At 44.3% G+C, this 11,426-nt stretch overlaps 1 protein-coding gene across 4 annotated transcripts; it reads left to right on the top strand.

Annotated features, from left to right (window-relative positions):
* The first annotated feature begins 4,005 nt into the window (after nucleotides 1-4,005).
* On the top strand, nucleotides 4,006-8,302 carry RPP25L (ribonuclease P/MRP subunit p25 like). 4 transcript variants are annotated; one of them, XM_063128303.1, is made up of 3 exons: nucleotides 4,026-4,095; nucleotides 6,231-6,333; nucleotides 7,300-8,302. In XM_063128303.1, the coding sequence occupies exon 3, from the start codon at nucleotides 7,311-7,313 to the stop codon at nucleotides 7,863-7,865; it is 555 nt and encodes a 184-aa protein (XP_062984373.1). In that variant the 5' UTR covers nucleotides 4,026-4,095; nucleotides 6,231-6,333; nucleotides 7,300-7,310; the 3' UTR covers nucleotides 7,866-8,302. The 4 variants fall into 4 exon arrangements, with proteins under 4 accessions (XP_062984374.1, XP_062984373.1, XP_062984376.1 ...); XM_063128304.1 differs by lacking the exon at nucleotides 6,231-6,333 and having other exon boundaries at nucleotides 4,006-4,095; XM_063128306.1 differs by lacking the exon at nucleotides 6,231-6,333 and having other exon boundaries at nucleotides 4,075-4,091.
* Nucleotides 8,303-11,426: the final 3,124 nt, after the last annotated feature.

Raw genomic sequence — 11,426 nt, 5'->3', positions numbered from 1 at the left:
ATTGTTGTTATTGTCATGATGATGATGATGATGATGATGATGATGATGATGTTTAGCCTGGAGAAGAGAAGATTGAGGGGAGACAAGATAGCACTCTTCAAATCCTTGAAAGGTTGTCTCACAGAGGAGGGCCAGGATCTCTTCTCGATCCACCCAGAGTGCAGGACACGGAATAACGGGCTCAAGTTAAAGGAAGCCAGATTCCGGCTGGACATCAGGAAAAACTTCCTGACTGTTAGAGCAGTACGACAATGGAATCAGTTACCTAGGGAGGTTGTGGGCTCTCCCACACTAGAGGCCTTCAAGAGGCAGCTGGACAACCATCTGTCAGGGATGCTGTAAGGTGGATTCCTGCATTGAGCAGGGGGTTGGACTCGATAGCTTTATAGGCCCCTTCCTACTCTACTATTCTATGATTCAACGATTCTATTATTCTAAGTATTTTTTATCCTGCTGCTCAATCTAAAAGGCTCTCAGGGTGGCTTACAGTCAATCAGCTTACAGCCTGCAAGCTTACAACCTAAAAAGACACAAAGTAAAGGTTGATGGGAAAGGGGGAAAACGCAGTAATCTTTTAGCAGGACTGATGCAATGGTACTGCTTCTCCTCTCGTTCTGTAGAGGCTGCTGGAATGACCACTGGTGATGACAGTTAAATTAATCTACAAGAGAACCAGTTTGCCCCACACTGCACCGTCACACTTACTTCAATAATAATAATAATAATATATAATGAATTACTTGCGCACACAAAAAAGTAATTACATATTGCAGGATCCAACTGTGTCATTCCACAAACAAAAACGACGTTGCACTAGAATTCAACTAAAGTTACATGTACTACGCTTGCACAACCAGTTCTGCAAGTGGTTGTGCGTGCATAATGCACAACAGAAAGATTTGGTGGGACTCCACTAGTGGCGTGAGTTTGAAGAGCGACACCACTCTTCAAGTACTTGAAAGGTTGTCACCCAAAGGAAGGCCAGGATCTCTTCTGGATCATCCCAGAGTGCAGGGCACGGAATAACGGGATCAAGTTACAGGAAGCCAGATTCCGGCTGGAATCTTCCTGACTGTTAGAGCAGTACAACAACTGATCCAATGACCAAGGGAGGTTGTGGGCTCTCCCACACCACAGGCCTCCAAGAGGCAGCTGGACAACCATCTGTCAGGGATGCTTTAGGGTGGATTCCTGCATTGAGCAGGGGGTTGGACTCAATGGCCTTATAGGCCCCTTCCAACTCTACTATTCCATGATTCTATGGCCACTGGATGCTGCCCATAATGGTATAAATGAGAGCTTTGGCTATTGGGTGGTATAAAAATATAATAAATAAATAAATAAAATAAACTGACATATACAAATAATCTATGTAAATCCTACTAGATATGCTCAAATCCTTGAATGTCATAGTTGGCCCCCAAAGCTATCTACTGAAGCCAGAGGTTCTAACCCTATAAATAAACTGTGACGTCTGTGTTTTCATACAAGGAGCTTTATACTTTTTATACAAGCAAATGTACTGAGTAGGAAAACTACTAAGAGCATCAAAGTCTAACCTTTCAAAATTCCTCTTGAGAAGAACACGCCTCATATTAAAGGTATTACTTTCAGGGTTAACGCTATGTAATGCATAAAGTCTAGCTTTAATCTCATTCCTTCAGATCAAATGCAAATGCATGTTGAAAGATAGGATTTGCAATTACACTCTTAAAATGACAAGATAGAGCTAAGCTTTGATCCTTAATGCGGACATAAAGCTATACAACAGAAAATGCAAGAGGACATTAACACTTCGTCTCTTACACGGCAATGAAATTTCACACGTAAACTCCACCTATACAAGCACACTGACTTAAGAGAGCAGAATTTCTCAGCTTCTTTAAAAAGTCAAACACGTTAATGTTCAACCCTGGCCAAAAACCAAAATGAGAAACAGTACTGTCAAGGTGTATGCGTTGCATCTGACGAAGTGGCCTGCCTGTTAGCTACCGAGCTGCATACAAGATCATGTTGGACTTGATGGCCGTGTAGGCCCCTTCCAACTCTGCTATTCTATGATTCTATGTTCTTATCCTACAAAGCCCTAACAACTTGTGACCAGCACACTTAGCAGACCGCCTTCCCTTATATGTACCCGGACAACAGTTACGATCCTCAGAGGAGTTCCTGCTGGCCATTCCGAAACGAACAGAATGCCGGCATGAAGAACCTCGGCGGTGGGCCTTCTCTGTGGTGGCACCCACCCTCTGGAAAACCCTCCCTTTGAGTGGTTTGGGAGGCGGAAAATGTAACATCTTTTAAATGCCTCCTGAGCACATACTTTTTCACACTGGCTTACCCTGGATTTTAATTTAGCTGGTTTTATATTGCATTTCTAAAACCTTTAACCTTTTAAATTTACCTATGCTTGTTGTATTTTATGGCTTTAATCGTGCAATGCCCAGAGAGCCTCGGTTACGGGGCAGTATAAAAATGTAATAAATAAATAGGGTTATGAAAGCTTACAGCAGGATAAATCCCAACAGAAGCCCTACTTTGAATAGATTTACTGAAATGAACACAACTCAAGTTAGTCATGACTGAATTGTCCCATTCATTTCAATGGGTCTACTCTAAGTAGGACTGATGTTCGATTTTACGCAGTGTAAAGTAGGGTTGTCATGCATAAAACTTAAGAGCATATCAATATAAGAAGAGCCCTGAGGCTGGATCAGACCAAGGGTCCATCTAGTTCAGCTCTCTGTTCACACAGGGGCCAGGCAGCCATTGGCCAGGGACCAACAAAGCAGGACATGGCGCAACAGCACCTCCCACCCATGTTCCCCAGCAACTGGTGCATATAGACTTCGTGTATAGAAGGCAGCTTCATACATCATAAGAACATAAGAACGTAAGAAGAGCCCTGAGGCTGGATCAGACCGAGGGTCCATCTAGTTCAGCTCTCTGTTCACATGGTGGCCAGGCAGCCATCAGCCAGGGACCAACAAGGCAGGACATGGTGCAACAGCACCCTCCCACCCATGTTCCCCAGCAACTGGTGCACACAGGCTTTCTGCCCATGATACTGAATGGTGAAATGTCCTGAAGCCCCTGACTATCCCAACATTTCTACTGAAATCAAGCTACCCTTAAAAAGAAAAGAAAAAGAGCAAAACGCAAGCGCCCTTCCCTCTGGCTGGGTTCCAGGGCGCTCTTTCTTCCCCTGCAAATGTTCTTTTCCCCACGTGCAAATTCCAGAACTTCTTCAGCCTGTATGTGGCCGGGATGTTGTTTTGCTCCACCGTGCATCACTTTACACCAGCTCATATTTTGCTGTTCATTCTCCTCATAGGGAGAGAGAGATCCAATGGGCATGGTGGTGGCTGATAGGTATTGCAGTCCAGGCTGGCTGGGTAGGGGATGATGGGAATGGGGGGGAGAAGCTGCACTAAAGCCTCCTGCTTTTCCCTGGCTGTTGCTATTATTATTATTATTGGGCAAAAGGCGGGATACAAATAAATCTTATAATTCTATTTATTTATTTATTGCACTTATATACCGCTCCCATAGCCAGGGCTCTCTGGGCGGCTTACAAAAATTCTAAAATTAAGATAAAAACGAGTATACAAAATTTAAAATTCTAAAACACAGAACATTAATTAATGCTCTAATTTTTATTATTATTATTTATTATTATTATTATTATTATTATTATTATTTTGCACGCGATGCCCGCTTGCAGCACTTGAGAGCCAACTGCCAATCAAAAGGCGGCGCTGACAGGCTCCAACTCTCCCTCCCCCCGCCGCCGCCGCCCCGCAGCTTGCTGAGCACGGCGCCCCCTGGAGGCTGCAGGCCGATATTGACGCCGGCAGTTACAGCCGCTGCTTCGGCCAATCGCTAGGCTGGGCGGAGCTTCCCTTCTGTGGGTACGGCCGCTTCCACACCTTTGCGCACGCGCGCGCTCTTTTGCCTCCCCACCCCGCCCCTCTCTCCGGCGCGTCGCGAGGGGGACGCCGTGCGCATGCGCGACCGGCGGCGGTCCTGAGGTGAGCGTGAGCGGCGCCATCTTGGTTTGGGTCCCGCTGGCCAGAGAGGGGGTCGCCGAGGTAGGTGAGTAAAAGAGGGGAGGGGGCTCCATGCAGGGACCCTTCCGCTTCCCCCACAGCGGGGAGTGGGGGGAGGGGATGCCCCCCCTATTCCCATAGGGCTTCTCCTTTCCGAAGGGAGTAAGTGCTCGCTCGCGGGGATGGGGGCCCCCCAATTCCCATAGCCAGGCGGGAGCATTAAAGGGGTTGCAGCCCCCCCCCGAGAACCTTCCTTCTGCCACGAAGGCCTCCTTACGTCAACAAAGAGCAAGGGGCCTCTGAGCATGTGCAGAATGCTTCCCCCATCCCCCCCCCGTGAGAAACTACTCTGCACGTGCCCAGAGACACTTTCTTTCCTTGGCTAACCATAATGCCTCCTCCCCCCCCCCCGGTTTGCCTTTTTTCAGGTTCTTCCTTAACCCCTTAAATCCTCATAAACTTGTGTGTCTGATTGTGACCCTCACCAAAACTGTAAGCTCCTTGGAGGCAGAGCCTGCCTCCCCTTCTTCATATTATTATGTTTCAGTCTTTTGTAAAAAAAAACACCACCCAAAACCCAGGGAGTTTCAGCAATGGGAAAATATAGGATGATGATGATGATACTAATTTAAGTGGAACCTTAGGGAATTAACTGCTTTTACTGTTTTTAAATTATATAATGTTTTAACTTGGTTCATGGTTTAATTTGTTTTTAACTGTGCATATTTATTGTTTTATGTTGTTGTTTATTCGTTCAGTCGCTTCCGACCCTTCGTGACTTCATGGACCAGCCCATATGTTTTATACTGTATGCTTTTATTTATTTATTATTTATTTATTTATTACATTTATATACTGCCCCACAGCCGAAGCTCTCTGGGCAGTTTACAACAATTAAAAATAGTAAACATTAAAAGTATACAAAAATTAAAAAAACATAAAAACAGTATAAAAACAACAAAATCCATTTAAAAACAACAATTCTGGGGTCCATTAAAAACAAACTTAACGTTGTAAAATGCTGTTAAAATGCCTGGGAGAAGAGAAAAGTCTTGACCTGGCGCTGAAAAGATAACAACGTTGGCGCCAGGCGAGCCTCATCTGGAAGATCATTCCAGTGTCGGGCGGGGGGGGGGGGCAACCACTGAGAAGGCCCTCTCCCTTGTTGCCATCCTCCGAGCTTTTGAAAAACCCTATGAAAAGGATGTCCTCCTGTATCTTTAACAGCTGCATAGAAAAGGGAATTTCAGCAGGTGTCATTTGTATATATGGAGAACCTGGTGAAATTCCGCCTTCATCACAGCAGTTAAAGGTGCAGGAGCTATACTAGAGTGACCAAATTTAAAAGAGGGCAGCTTTAACTGTTGTGATGAAGAGGGAATTTCACCAGGTTTCCCATATATATACAAATGACACCTGCTGAAATTCCCTTTTCAATACAACTGTTAAAGATACAGGAGCCCTGTCCTCCTTTTCATAGGGTCACCCTACTTTTATCTGTATGCCGCTCTGAGATCTTAATGAGATGGGACGGGATATAAATGTTTTAAATAAATAATAAATTATTAGGGCCCTGTTCCGAAGACACCGTAAAACAAGTCTTTAACCAAAAAGCCTTATTCACCGTGGTTAAAGCCATGATTTAAGGTGTTTTCTGAACGGGGCCCTATGAAACTCTCCAGTGGTGGAATAAAATAAGGATTGAGGTTCAGAATTGGCATTCAGAGCAGGTAGTTTTAGTGTCGGAGTCCAGCCATGTTGCGGGGAAAGAGTTGGGAGCCTGGGGAGGAGTAATCTGGGGCAAAACGCCTCCTGCAGCCCTTCCCCAAATCCTGTCAGTAGATAACATGGTGCGTTTAAGTACACCGCATATAAATACGAACAAAAAGTCCTTTATCATAATAATTAATGAAGCAGCAGATATGTAGACAGGTAGTCCAGTCAAATGACTTCATCTTTGTTTTCATTTTAAGTGAACTTATAAATTTTGAGTAAATATACATAGGATTGGGCCGTAACACGAGTCCAGCATTTCTAGAAGCAAGAGCTGGTAGTTAACTGGGTGAAATGTAAGCGATAAAAACTGATTTGTCCATGCTGAGTGATTGGTGGAGTTGAAACAGAATACTTTTTGTTATAGAATCAAGAATAGTAACTGTGCATTTGCTTTCTTTTCCCTAGGTGTAGAACTTGGCATTTATCCCTATTAAATTTCATTGTGTTGATTTCAGCCCAGTGCTTTAGCCTATGAAGATCACATTGAACTTTGTTTTTGTCTTTCAAGGTATTGGCCATCCCACCCAATTTTGTGTCATCGCAGATTTGATAGGCATTCCCTCCACCTCCTCATCCAAGTCATTAATAAGTAGTTAAATATCCATAATTTGGCAACTGAATGGATTGCCAAGCTCAGGTTTTTGGAGGGCATAAAATAGGAATACAGAAGCATCCATATGGCGTCTGGAGAATAACCAGTGAGATGTAATATGGCACCTCCTGGATTCTAGCAGCTGTGATGATGTACTATGTACTAGTTTCCGGGTCAAGTAGGAAGTCCACAGTAATAAATATATTAGTTATTGTGTAATTATAATCCTTAATCTCAGAAATCTTACATTTCTCCCATGTTTCTTCCTTTCACATAAAAAACAACCTTTTAAACAGTGTTTCATACTCATTATTAAGTTTTAAATATAGTTTTCTAGCATGTTTTAATGAAATTTCCTTTTAAACTAGGTTATTTTTTAAAGTTACTTTAGTTGGTTTCTTCCGTCAAAAAAACTGATTTTAATTTTTAAAAGACATCCATGTTTATTGATTGAATTCTCTGTCTTACCCACACACTCAATCTTAAACGCATTTCTTGTGAGAGCCTATATTCTATGATGTGGGTAGAAGAATTTTCCATGGAAATTCTTTTCCGTGGAAAAAAATCTGTTTCATAAATTTATTAGTTGTTATAGTGGTTTTAAATGTATGTGTATTTTGCTAGTTTTTGTGGGTTTTAATCTTTGTATATTGTTTTTAAGGGTTTTATCTTATGTGAACCGCCCAGAGAGCTTCGGCTATGGAGCGGTATACAAATGCAATAAATAAATAAATAAACAAACAAACAAACAAATAAATACAACGATTAATGGATGCCATTGTAAATACAATATTAGGCAAACTTAGCTGCTCCAAAGTTGTAGTTAATGTTAATCCTTGCATACATGTATGTAATCGAAATTCTCTCCCCTGCCCTCTACAGCAGTGTGAATCATGGAGAACTATCACAAGTCCAAGACTGTGGAGAAGCCAGCTCCTCTTCCATTCTCCAATTTGCCCTCTGATATAATTGAAATGAAAGTGAAGGATGGCAGCAAAATCCGGAATTTGATGGGCTATGCCATTGGCAAGATGGAGTCGGACACAATGAGGCAAGTCCTCTTCAGCGGTGCTGGCAAAGCCATCAGCAAGACTATCACCTGCGTGGAGATAATGAAGCGGAGGCTCAGAAATCTTCACCAGATCACCAAAGTGTTCTTCAGGCAAACAGAGGAGATCTGGGAACCCATCGTACCAGAGGCTGGCCTGGATCCTTTGACTGTAAAGCGCAATATCCCTGCTATTTGTGTCTTGCTGAGCAAAGATCCATTAGACACTCATGAGCCAGGCTATCAAGCTCCCGGATCCTTTGATGCCTTCTGGTTGGAAACACTGAAATCTGAGTCCCAGGGCCAAGCTAAGCGGAAGCCAGGTGGAGGAAGAGGGGCCGGCCGTACTGGAAAACACCCTCGCTCTGTCGGCCGGGAGGACTCCTACCCAAAGCCCTGATAAAGCCGAACTTCGGAAGGCAAATAGTTTTCTGTAGAACCAAGGAAAGCCACTTGGTTTTCAGGTTAAAATCGGAAGCGTTGGAAACAGCGTTGGAAATGGTACCCCACCACTGGTGAATCATTTCATTGTGACTAGAAAACATTATTAGGCTCCTTGTAACATGGAGCCTCAAGACTTTTAATATTTCTTGCTTTAAAACAAGGGACATTAACCTTCCTGAGCATTCAAGAGAAGGATCGTATTTTGATTCAGCGTCAAAATGCAAGGTGATTTTGTTTTCCCTGTGTGATTGTGCCAAGGGACTGTTTGATATGTTCTTCATGAGGAAAAAGACAAATTGTCTCAGAAGCTACTTGTAACACTTAAGAGCTGTAGATGGTAGGTTCTGAAATCATATTTTTGTTAATAAAGCCAGGAGCAATGTGTATTTTTCAGTAAGTGGCTTTGTACTTTTGTCTTCAAGGCAGTCTTGCCAATAAAGCATCAAAACTTTAATAGGCCCACACACCCAATGTTTGTCTACACAGCCTTTGAACGCAATAAGCCCCACTCTAACAGGCTTGGGAAACTGAGTTCCTGCACTGAGAGATGAGCAGTGTCTCATCTCTAGTTGAGGTAACCATCTGGTCCCACTTGGAAAAGTGCATGAAGAGGCCAGTGATCAATATTGCCTGCAATCATCCACTAAACACACACACACACACACACACACACACACACACACTTTTCTCGCCGCTTTCTCACCTGGCGCTTGATTATTCATCCAACAGAATAATCAAAACCTGAATTGGGAGTAAGAGCCCTTGGTTAATGGGGGCTCTTGGGCTGCCTCTGTTGACCATCTTAAACAACTTGACTACGGCAAGGTGAACGGAGTTAGAATCTCTCAGGCTTGTTTGTTGGCAAGGACTAAAGAGTTCAAAATGCCCTGAGATTTTGTCTCTTGGAGAAGCAGTTGGGGTTTTTTAACGATAACTTGGGGATTCTTGAGTGCCTCAGTCCCATGAGGCTGCAGCTGCCTGAACAACGTTACCCCTGAGAATATTTCTTTGGCTGTGCCAAATATCCTGTTCAGCCTCATTCTTTTCATTCTGATTTCAGTTTCTTTGAAATACTTTCTTCCAGACTGTGACTAAAGGTTGTTGCCTGTCTGTCAGGTCTCTTCTGCAACGTCATTTCTCTGCCTTTGAAGTGACTTCACTTAAATCTTTTATGCTGTATGTTGTGTGAAATTTGAGGTGGGCCACGCTTGCCAGTTCTCTTAAAATATTCACACAGTCCTCTTCAAGCAAAAGGAATCCTGGCTTTTATCATGCGAGGCTGCTGCCGCTGCCAGGAGCTGTTCTATGGGGAGGGGAATTATTTGCGTGAGAGGGCGCTAGTCCACATGATCATACCGCCTGTTGTGGGGGCAGGGTTGCGGTGTGTGCCGGTGGCCTTTTTGAATATTCAGGCTACAGCTGCAAGCGTGTCATGTCCCCCAAACCTGAGTGGCAGTGGTGGTGCGAGGGTTAATCAACCCCCACATAACCCGTGGCCTGTTCTAGGGTTATGTGAAGGTTGTTTAACCCTTGCACACACCCACTGCCCAGTTTCAGGCAACACAACAAGCTGTGGCTTGAATATTTTTTTAAAAAAAATGCCCGGCCTGTGCTCCAGCCCACCATGGCTTAAACAAACTATGTCAATGTCTTGTTGGGAATCATTTCCCTTTAGACTCTAAAACAGGGCTGAACAGACCATTGCTTGCAGCCTCTGGTCAACGCTAGGCAATTTTTGTAGGACTATCCAGGAGCATGTTCAGCAGAGGTGTGAGTCCGTTGGCGCAAGAGCTGCTGAGATTGAGAGAGATTGAACCCCTGCTTGCTTGGTATGTGCTGTGTTCTAGTCGCCTGTCGCTCTGCTTTCCAAGTCGGAGAAGGATGGGCAAAGTCACTGGGCTGCACTTTCCAAGCGCTTCCTGTGCTCTTATTATAGGTCCTTGTGCTTGCTCGCTCTGTTGCTCCCGAACTGTTCTCTGCTGCTAGTGATTTGCCAAGAAGGAGGAATCCATGCCTCTGCCATATTCTTCAGATACCACTATGGCATGGGAAGTTTCCCCTTGGTGATTCGGGAGCAATTGGGGCAACCTGAAGCAAGCACTAGAACACAAGCCAAGGGATAGCGAATACCCTGGAAGACAGAAAGAAACTTCAAAGTGATCTTGGTAGGCTGGAGTGCTGGGCTGAAAACAACAGGATGAAATTTAATAGGGGTAAATGCCAAGTTCTACATTTAGGAAATAGAAACCAAAGGCACAGTTAAAAGATGGGGGATACTTGGCTCAGCAATACTACAAACGAGAAGGATCTTGGAATTGTTGTAGATCACAAGCTGAATATGAGCCAACAGTGCGATATGGCTGCAAGAAAGGCAAATGCTATTTTGGGCTGCATTAATAGAAGTATAGCTTCCAAATCACGTGAGGTACTGGTTCCTCTTTATTTGGCCCTGGTTAGGCCTCATCTAGAGTATTGCGTCCAGTTCTGGGCTCCACAATTCAAGAAGGACGCAGACAAGCTGGAGCGTGTTCAGAGGAGGGCAACCAGGATGATCAGGGGTCTGGAAACAAAGCCCTATGAGGAGAGACTGAAAGAACTGGGCATGTTGAGCCTGGAGAAGAGGAGATTGAGGGGAGACATGAGAGCACTCTTCAAATACTTAAAAGGTTGTCACACAGAGGAGGGCCAGGATCTCTTCTCGATCCTCCCAGAGTGCAGGACACGGAATAACGGGCTCAAGTTAAAGGAAGCCGGATTCCGGCTGGACATCAGGAAAAACTTCCTGACTGTTAGAGCAGTGCGACAATGGAATCAGTTACCTAGGGAGGTTACGGGCTCTCCCACACTAGAGGCCTTCAAGAGGCAGCTGGACAACCATCTGTCAGGGATGCTTTAGGGTGGATTCCTGCCTTGAGCAGGGGGTTGGACTCGATGGCCTTGTAGGCCCCTTCCAACTCTGCTATTCTATGATTCTATGATTCACTGTTCGATTTATGGGCACCGTAAATACGATGCAGTGAGACTCCTCAGAAGCTGCAGCGCTGTACCCAGCTTCCAAACAGCAGCTTTTCAGCGTAGAGGCTCAGAAATGAAACCACCCATCAGAAAAAGCCCCTGTTCTGAACGTCACATCTGCCATTAGGTAGCCTTCAGTCAGAATGATTTTCCCCTAATTCCAGGCATTGTGGGGAGGGGCAGGGAGTGAGAGTGGCGTCCCTGATTTCCAGGGTTATTATAAGAATTGCAATGCAGTAAGTAAAGCACTCTGAACACTCCAAAAAGTAAAATTATAGCATATTCACATGGGTGGTTTCTGCAAAAGTAGGTCGGTTTTTTGCTCATCTTTTGGAGTTCTTGGAGACTGTCAGTGGTAATCTAGTAGACATAGTTTACTTGGACTTTCAGAAGGCTTGAAAAAGTCTGTCACCAAAGGCTTCCCACGTCTGCTAAGTTCACTTAGCAGTAAATAAACCCGCTTATGTTTCCATAACAGATTAAAGAACAGGGAACAGAGAGT

This window comes from Elgaria multicarinata, chromosome 6 (genome assembly GCF_023053635.1).
Source record: "Elgaria multicarinata webbii isolate HBS135686 ecotype San Diego chromosome 6, rElgMul1.1.pri, whole genome shotgun sequence".
NCBI lineage: Eukaryota > Metazoa > Chordata > Lepidosauria > Squamata > Anguidae > Elgaria > Elgaria multicarinata.
The sequence above is the reverse complement of the archived record's forward strand: the minus strand, read 5'-3'. Positions and strand labels throughout refer to the sequence as shown.